This window comes from Chrysochloris asiatica, unplaced genomic scaffold (genome assembly GCF_000296735.1).
Source record: "Chrysochloris asiatica unplaced genomic scaffold, ChrAsi1.0 scaffold00116, whole genome shotgun sequence".
Classification (NCBI taxonomy): domain Eukaryota; kingdom Metazoa; phylum Chordata; class Mammalia; order Afrosoricida; family Chrysochloridae; genus Chrysochloris; species Chrysochloris asiatica.
The window spans coordinates 8077600-8087652 of record NW_006408634.1 but is presented as its reverse complement, the minus strand read 5'-3'; the positions used below and the strand labels follow the sequence as shown (position 1 = coordinate 8087652).

At 40.7% G+C, this 10053-nt stretch overlaps 1 protein-coding gene across 1 annotated transcript; it reads right to left on the bottom strand.

Annotated features, from left to right (window-relative positions):
* Positions 1-314: 314 nt before the first annotated feature.
* On the bottom strand, positions 315-10026 carry BSPH1 (binder of sperm protein homolog 1). Its single transcript, XM_006868418.1, has 3 exons — positions 10020-10026; positions 1187-1318; positions 315-457 (listed from the first exon to the last, which is right to left on the bottom strand). Exons 1-3 carry the CDS (start codon positions 10024-10026, stop codon positions 315-317), a joined length of 282 nt encoding a protein of 93 aa, XP_006868480.1.
* Positions 10027-10053: the final 27 nt, after the last annotated feature.

Here is a 10053-nt window from a genome sequence, read left to right as displayed (position 1 = left end):
TTCATTGGCTAGAAGGTAGACCCACCATTCGTCTGTCAGTTTGTTGTACTGTGGTGGCTTATGAGTTGCTATGATTCTGAAAGCTATGCCACCGGTATTTTAAATACCAGCAGTCTCACCCATGGTGGACAGGTTTCAGATGAGCTTCCAGATGAAGACAGACTAGGAAGAAGGAGTGACAAACTACTTGTATTACAGAGAATTGCTCTCCGTAGGCTGCAATCTTTACGGGAGCAAATTGTCAAGCCTTTCTTCTGCAGTGCCACTGGGTGGGTTCAGACTTCCAACATGTAGGCTGAGCACAAATCTCATCATCAATCACAATATCTCCAGTGATGATCCTTGTTATAATTGTGAGTTAACGAACACCATTTTTTCCCAAATAAATGTCCATCGTTTGTACACTCCCAGTAGATCAGTCGTTTATACCAGAAGGGAAACACACAGTCTGCAGTATCTACCAAGAGTAAAGAAATCATCAGAATAAAAAACATTTTTTCTTTGGCTCCCCACCACAACGCACACATTTGCATGCACACATACCTAACACATACACAAACACACTTCTGCTTTCCATTCACATCATCCATTTCACCAAAGTCACATGAGGACAGTACTGGTGAGAAATTGAGACCCATTCTGCCAAAGCCAAGTGATGATAATATTGTTGGGAGATTGAGACCCAGTCCCCTAAAGCCAGACAATGACCATACTGGTGGGAGGCTAGAACCCAGTCCACCAAAGTCAGATGATACAATATTACTTTGATTTCTTACAAAAGCAATTTCTCTTCAAGGTTGTTGTTGTTGTGAAGTGCCATCGAGTCGGTTCCGACCCATAGCGACCCTGTACAGGGTTTCCAAGGGTGTAAATCTTTACGGGAGTAGAAAGCCTCATCTTTCTCCCGCGGAGCGGCTGGTAGTTTCGAACTGCTGACCTTAAGGTTCGCAGCCCGATTCGTAACCACTACGCTACCAGAGCTCCTTCAAGGTAGTGAGGCTAAAGTGCTCATCATAGATTTTGTTGTGATGTGATTTTTGTGCTGGCAGAAAAGCACGTGTGCATTATTCAAACAATGTATTTAGCTATTGATTCCATTTTCCAGAACATTCTTTTGGATTTCACCCAACCAAAACACCAGTGCCCAAGATTACCATTTTGAAGTATTCAAAAGCAAGACACTCACCCTCCTTACCACAATACTTCCAATATCCTTGGTAAGTCTTATTTAATGAGCACCAGTTGTGTTTTGCTGAAACCCGGATGCAACTATAGAATGTTTGTTTTTTATAGTTGAATGGAAAGGCACATTTGCCATCTAGAAAAAAGAAACGAAAACTCTTCATCCATCTGTGGGAGTGTCCACTGAAATGCTTCCATTTCCATTCTTCTGAACATTCCTGCATCACACAACTCACATGACAATGGAACTCTAGGACCAGGAAAGATAAAGTTTTCCTCCCAGACCCTATCCCATTGTTTCCAGGCCCTAAAGAAGTTTGCTTAGCATCTGATCCCAGTTAAGTAATCTATCCCAAGCTTTGTTGATGTAAAGTGCCGTCAAGTTGGTTCTGACTCATAGAGACCCTGTACAGGGTTTCCAAGGAGTGGCTGGTGAGCTTGAACTGCTGACCGACCTTGCACTTTAAACTGACCTTGCAGTCCAGCACATTAACCCATCCACAGCACCAGGAACATAGGCATTTATTTAACAGAAAAAAAAAAAGTTTTTCTTGCCTATCTTCTCTTCACCCTCTTTTACCACCTCTGTCTCTCTCTCACACACACTCTCACACAATTCTTTCACACACACACCTTTCTCTCTCACACAGTTTCCCCCCACACCTACTCTCTCATACACACAGTCTGCCCTACATGTATATACATTTTCTCTCACACATACACATGCACACAGTTTCTATTATACACACTCTCATAAAACACTGACACATTCTTTCACACACTCCCCACTTTCTCTCTCATACACAGTCTCCCCCACACACATGTACTCCTCTCTCGCACACACACACGTATACACAGTCACACATACCCTTCCAGCTACATTTGTTGTTGTTAGGTGCGATCGAATCGATTCAAGCCTCGACTTTCGTTATTGAAGGATTTTCTGGGCAAATTATTGAATGATGCAGAAAGCATCAAAAAAAGATGGAAGGAATACTCAGAGTCACTGTATCAAAAGGAAATGGTTGATTTTCAACCGTTTCAAGAGGTAGCATATGATCAAGAGCCAATGATACTGAAGAAGGAAGTCCAAGGTGCATTGAAGGAATTGGCAAAGAACAAGGCACCAGGAATTGATGGAATAAACATTGAAATCTTTCAAGTAAGTAAAGCAGCACAGGAGGCACTCACTCATCTCTGCCAAGAAATTTGGAAGCCGACTATCTGGCCGATTGATTGGAAGAGATCCATATTTGTGCCCATTCCAAAGACAGGTGACCCAACAGAATGCGGAAATCATCGGACAATCTCTTTGATATCTCATGAGAGTAAAGTTTTACTAAAATACAGAAACAGTTGCAAGCATACATTGACAGAGAACTTCCAGAGGTTCAAGCTGGATTCAGAAGAGGCTGTGGAATGAAGGATATTATTGCTGATGTCCCTCTTCATACACGTTCATAAAATACACTGACACAAATTCTCTTTTACACATTCATATAGTCTTTCACATATACAGTTATTCTCTCTCACACACCCACACACAACTCTCTCTCACCACACACACTTTCTCTCAACACCTGCACACTTGTCACACACACAATCACCACCCCTACACCCTCACATGCTCTTTCTTTCTCTTATGCACACGCCTGTGTACTTTCTTTCTCTCCCACACGCCTATATACTATTTTTCCCTCTCACGCACATACAAAACGCTGCCAGCTCTTATATTATCTGCACAATCATTGTCATATTTAAAGCCCGCTGTTGCAGCCGTTTTATTGAAGGTCTTCTGTTTTTCAACGACCCTCTACTTTACCAAGCATGATGTCCTCCTCCAGGGACTGGTCACTCCTGATAACATATCTCAACTAAATAAAATGATGTCTTGGCCAATTCGATTCCCTTTTTTTGGAACTGGGTCATTCATGTCCTGTGAACTCTTCTCTTTGGAGTTGTTTGTCAAGCTTTTGTTGTTGTGAGCTGTTGGGTCCATTTCTGACTCATTGTATCCCCACATGACAGAGTGGAGCTGGCCCAGAGAGTTTCCTAAATTATAATCTTTTAGGAAGCAGACTGCCAGATCTTTCTTCCAGAGAGCAACTGGGTGGTTTCAAACCGCTGACCTTTTGGTGAACAACTGAGTGTGTTACCACCAATTTGCCACCAGAGCACCTTACAACATCTGCTGTTGTTGTTAGGGGCTGTTGAGTCCATTTGAGTCCACAGCGACGTTATATGATGGAGTAGAACTGCCTCAGAGGGTTTACTAGGCTGAAGTATGTTTTAATATCTGGTAAGACTAGGTGTCTCTCCAACGCAGCAGTGTATTTGTTCACAGTATTGCTAATTATCACTAAACATTTATTTCCTATATGAATTTAAAAATCAGATGTTATCTATTTGCTAAGGCAGAAATGAAAGATTAGAACTATTTAGTGCTAGTGAAAATTCACGGTGACTTTTTCCCTAACTGTCCACAAGTCACTTATAAAGCATTTTTAAAAGGGGAAACATTTTTTACCGGGAAAAAAAGAATCAATTCCCTATTTTTACAAAATTTAAATGAAACACACTGAAATACTAAAAGTCTTCTGATCCACTTACCTCTCATCTCTGGGAAATGATATGTAGTATCTGAAAAATAAAATGTGGTGCTGACATTTATTTCATTCTTCTTAGACTTTAAAATGTACTCAGATAAAATTGTATGGATAGAAATGTTCGTTTGGGGACATGTGAGATTGTTGCATTATGTCTACCATCTAAGGACATGGAAAGATCTCCCATCTTTCAGATCTTGTTGCACATTCTTCAATAGGATTTTACCATTTATCTCATTTTTTGTTAACATTTATCTTTAAAAACAAAAAAACCTTCTTCTTGTGAATTGTAGGTGAAGGTTTACAGAGCAGATCAGTTTTCCATTCGATCATCCCTACACATTTTGCTTCAGAACATTGATTGCAGCCCCCACAATAACATACCATCAGTGACCCACTTCCTCTGTGTGTTTCCTGTTTCCATTCCTCCTCTTTCTTAACCCTTCTGAACTTTGTCCTTGGACAAATGCTGCCCTTTTGATCTTAAATGGTTGGTCATTCAAAGGTGTGCAGAACTCTCTAGTCTTATTCTACCCCCTCCTGCCCATACCCCATGTATAGATTGATCTATTGCTTGTCTGAAAATTGAGCCATGGAAGTGAGTTCATTTCCATACTTGAAGTGCTGTGGAGTCAGTTCTGACTCATAGTGACTCTCTAGAGGGTTTCTGAGGAGTGGCTGGTTGGGTTTGAACCACTGACCTTTCAATTATCTAGTGCTTATCCTACAGCACCACACCAGGACTCCCCGAAGACTAAGGGCCAAACTCTCAGGTGTTCCAGCTCTCTCTATCTGACTGATAAGCCTGTCTTCCCATCCCCACCCCCACCATATTTTGTTGTTGTTGAGTGCCATCAAGTTGGTTCTAATTTAGGCTGACTCTGTGACAAGGTAGAACTGCCCCATAGGATTCTCTTGGCTGTAATCTTTACGGAAACAGATTGTCAAGCCTTACTTCCAAGGAGCCACTGAATGGATTGGAAATGCCAACCTTTCAGTTAGAAGCTACGACCTTAACCATTATCACCAGGATTCCTTCATATTACCATTGTTGTTGTTAAGTATTCTGGAGTCAGTTTTGACTCATAGTGACCCTTATAGGGTTTCCAAGGCTTTAAATCCTTATGGGAGCAGAAAGCCTCATCTGTCTCTGAGTGTCTAGTGTGCTTGAACCTCCAATCTATGGTTCACAGTCCAGTGCTTATCCTACAGAACCACCTTCATATAACTCCTATATTCTTGCTGATCTAATTCCCCAATATTTTTTGTCACTTTAAGGAAAATTTTTTCCTTTCCGTCATTGTTTAGTAGCTTCTTACGATTACAGGAGGAGCTCTGGTTGCACAGTGGTTACGAATCAGGCTGCGAACCGCAAGGTCAGCAGTTCGAAACTACCAGCTGTTCCACAGGAGAAAGATGAGGCTTTCTGCTCCTGTAAACATTTACAGCCTCAGAAACTGTACAGGTTCCGCTATGAGTTGAAACCCACTCCACGGCACATAACAACAACCATTACAGGAAAAAAAGGAAGACTGTGTGTATTTATCTTGTATCCAGCCACATAACCAGACGCTCTGATACTACGAGAAAATTTTGCTAGTGTCACTAGAGGTTTTTAGGTATTCACTCATAAAATAAAGTTTCCACTTGCATTTTCTATAGGCTTATGGATAGTTTCTTTTTACAACGTCACATGTATTGCTGTTGCTGTGCGCCAGCAAGTTGATTCTGACTCATAACAACCCCATGGAACTGAGTTAAATTGCCCCCTAGGGTTTCCTAGTTGTAATCTTTAAAAGAGCCGATCGCCTGGTCTTTTCTCCTGCAGAGCTGCTGGTGGATTTGAACTGCTGACTATTCAGTTAGCAGCCAAGTGTTTAAGCACTGTACCACATGTGTTTGCTGTTAAGTGTCTCCAAGTCGGTTCCAACTCACATTTGTCAAAGCCCCTCAAAATAAAGTTAACTAATATTTATCACAAAAGACACCCCCAGGCTTTCCTGATTTTAGTTGAATTGATATTCAGGTTAAGACTGCTCATTTCAGTGCAGTTAGTATATTAGCTCAAAATATGTTACGTGCTGTTGAGTTAGTTCCGACTCATAGTGACCCTGTCTAGGGTTTCCAAGTAGCAGCTAGTGAGCTTGAACCACCGACCTTGCAGTTCAAAGTGACCTTGCAATCCAGAGCATTAACCCACAGTGCCACACCAGGACTCCAAATACAGGGATCCATTTAAACATATCAACCACTAAGGAAATTCAGAAATAAATCATAGCTAAAAATTTGCAGATATTAACAAAGATGAGCATATAAATAGATACTGAAATATTTGTACTTCATCTTTAAATGATAAAAAGAACATTATTTCATCACACTCTATAAAACTGTTTTTGCAAAACTAAAATTGCATTATGTAGTTGTATACCATATTTATCACTCAGAAATGTTAGCATGGTCATCTTTGGCAGTAAAAACCATGATTTCTCTTTCCGTATTTTTCCTTAACTGATTTAATACCAGGGAGAAAAGTACTAAGTGGCTTCATGTTGTGTGTCTGTGGGAAATTTAAGAAGAAACTCTAACAACAAAAGCATCTTTTTTTTTTAATCAACTCACCTATGTTTTGCAAAGGGTTATCTGAAAGACACAATTTAGGGCATATATTTATTTCACTACATTTAACTGTAAAATAAGGTAATAATGAAAATATTTTATCAATTTCCTGTCAAGAACAAATAATAACATTTGGAAAGGTACTCAACCAACACTCAATAATGCTTATTTATGGTGGTGTGATTGTGGATGACTTCTAATTTTCGCTCTGCTTTTTTTTGAGAAATTGCATTTCTCAAATATTATTGAACAGAAACAATTAAAATTACTTTTTAAACAAACACTTTTTAGCAGGCAAAAGTAAATGACTTACTTGTTCACATCTTCTTACAAAATAGGCTACATTATAGTAGGAAAAACATACTGTATAATTTCATCTTTTTTTCTCTTTTTGCTTTGTTTTATTCTTCCCCCCTCCCTCCAGGACTATCTGAAAGATACAATTGTTTTTTCTGGTCTTGTAGAAATTTTTCATAATAGTTTTAAAGAGGTATAATTCACACACTATTAAACCCACCCATTGTTGTTGTTGTTAAGTGCTGTCGAGTCAGTTCCGACTCATAGTGATGCTATATAGGGTTTCTGAGGAACAGCTGGTGAGTTTGAACCACTGACTTTGAGGTTCAAACTGACCTTGAGGTCCAGTGCTTATCCTTCAGTGCCACACCAGGACTCTTATACCTATCCATTGTTGTTGTTGTTATTCAGTGCCGTCAAGTCAGTTCCAACCCATAGCGACCCTGTATAGGGTTTCCAAGGATTGGCTGGTGAGCTTGAACTGCTGACCTTGTGGTTCATGTGGACTTTGCTGTCCAGTGCATTAGCCTACAGCGCCACACCCACCTACTGAATGTATAAAATTCAATTTTTTTCGTACAGTCATAGGATTGTGGAACTACCATCGCAATTATATTTAGACCATTTTCATTACAAAAAGAAATCCTGAAGTCTTCTTAAAACCAAACAATCTTTTAGCTTAACAACTAAAGGATGTCTGCCTTGAGCACTGTGCTCATTTAAGAATTGTTGCTGTTGGTTCCAAATCATAGGGATATGGTATAGGGTTTCCGAGGAGCGGCTGGTGAGTTTGTACCGCCAACCTTGAGCTTCAAACTGACTTTGCAGTCAAGCGCATTAATCCACACCAGGACTCCCATGTTTTACAAAGTAGAAGTGCTCCACAGGCTTTTCTCGGCTGTAATCTTTATGTCACCAGGTGTTACTCCACGGTATCATTTGTGGCGTTCTAGTCACTCCGTGGGAGAAAGATGCGGCTTTCTACTCCCGTAAGGATTTACACCCTCGGAAACCCTGTACAGGGTCGCTATGGGTCGGAACCAACTCGAAGGCACTTAACAACAACAACAACAACAGTCACTCCACAACCTCACCAATACTTGGTATTATTAGTATATTTGACTTTAACTTCTCTAAATAGGAGTCCTGGTGTGGCGTTATGGGTTAATGCGTCAGACTGCAAAGTTGTTTGAACTGCAAGGTCAGTGGTTCAAGCTCTACAGCTGCTCCTCAGAAACCCTATACAGGGTTGCTATGGGTCAGTTGCTACGGCACTTCATAACAACAATAGGTGTATGGTGGTAATGGAAAGTGATGTTATACATCTTTTTTATATGCTTAGTTGACATCAGGGTTTATTTATTTATTTTTTTTTTTAAAAAGCATCCCAACTAATTAAGATATGAAGCCAAAGTTTAGAACCACTCACTTCTCTAAATGTTCAAATGCTTGTCAGCTGTCATTAAAATATTGTCTCTCATTCACAACGACAGTACCCTTTCTCAGCTTTTCTCCAGCCAGTGTAGAGGGTGCCACACTGAGAAAAGATTCCTGTTTTAGGGCCTATGCTTCTAACACACAACCATGTTGCTTTCAAACCCTGGCACCTTGCCCCAAAATTAAAGTCTAAAAGCAAGGATTTGAACTGGTGATGACAGAGACAATTCACACACACACACTCACAAACACACACATGAGGAGGCTTCAACAAGTTCATGGCAAATTTGTTATCTTTTAACTCCATGTTTTCCATAAACTTTTTCAAGTCCTCTCGTACACACGTATGTGTGTATATGGAATGCTGGTGGTGCTGTGAAATAAACACTGGACCTGGAACCACAAGGTTGGTGGTTTGAGCCACTCCACAGGAGAAAGATGAGGCTTTCTGCTCCAGCAAAGATATACAGTCTAAGAAACTCTCTACAAGGTCGCTATGGGTCGAAACCAACTCAATGACACTTAACAACAACAATTTGTGTAACCAAAAATATGTCATTTTAAACATTTTTTGCATGTGCAATTCAGTTAGTTATTTTCAGCACATATGTAACCATCATCATTATTCTTTCTCAGTTTTCCCCACTGTCCTTAACAGAAGCTCAGTGCCCCACCCAGAATTACCTGCTTATCACCAACAGGCTCCAGTCTCCATACATTTGCCTATTGAATCCATACGGTTTCCATTGCCTGATTGTAGAAAGTAAACGGGTAGGTCTTTCATCCTTTCAGCCTAGTCTGTTTTAGTTTGGAAGCTTTGCTGAGATTTGTTCAACACCCTAGCAACATACAAACCTCCACAGACAGGCCGCTGTTGGCTGTGGTTAAGATGCATTGGCTAGATATCAAATCCTAGTCTCCTTCATGGAAGGTAAGAATACTAGCACTATTGACCCCTTCCCAAAGGTAGACCTGGAGTCCTGGTGTGGTGCTGTGGGTTAATACGCCAGACTGCAAAGCCAAGTGAACTGCAACGTTGGTGGTTCAAGCTCACCAGCTGCTCCTCGGAAACCCTATACAGGGTCATTATGGGTCGGAACCGACTCGATGGCTCTTAACCACAACAAAGGTAGACCTGCTGCTGGTCGGTTCCAATTCATAGCAAACCTGTATAGGGTTTCTGAGACTGGAAATCTTTACAGGAGGGAGCAGAAAGCCTCATCGTTCTTCCATGGAGCAACCAGTGGATTTGAACTGCTGACCTTGCAGTTAGCATCACAACGTGTAACCCATTACGCTGCCAGGGCTCCTTAAAGGTAGACCAGCACCACATAATTGTAAAGCTTGGCTCATGTACCCAGGACTAACTGATTTTAATTTTTTATAGATTGTTTTAAGAATTATTACATCACCAAGACTCCGGGTGGCACATTATTAATGTTCTGTAGAAAAATGCAGACGTGAATCCTCTGAGAAACAAACACTGAAGATAGAGAGGTTTAAGGACCGTCTTGACCAGCGTCTTTCACTCTTCTATTTTCTTTTTTTATGTATGCACAATAGTGATTTCTGATTTTTAAAAATCTGGGTCCAATACTAAAGTGTTATTTTTTAGTTCCCATAAAGATTTACAGCCTCGGAAACCCTGAACAGGGTCCTTATGAGACTCCACCACACATCACCACCACCACCAAGCAGGAAATAGACAGTATCTTTTTCTTCACCGAATCAGCAGCTGGGTGAATTCAAACTGCTCAACTTCCGGTAAGTAGTTGAGCGCTTCATAGCTGCAACACCAGGAGGACTTTATTAGTGTATAGGAAATAAGGATGTCTCTTACCCTCAGAACCGACTCCACGGCACATAACAACAACAACTTACCCTCCATGGCATCTTGTTGTAGTTAAACGTCGCC

Coding starts and splice junctions, on each gene's coding strand:
- BSPH1 (XM_006868418.1), bottom strand. Junction 458..1,186: donor GAAGTATTGTGGTAAGGAGG/GTGAGTGTCTTG, acceptor TACTCTTGGTAG/ATACTGCAGACTGTGTGTTT.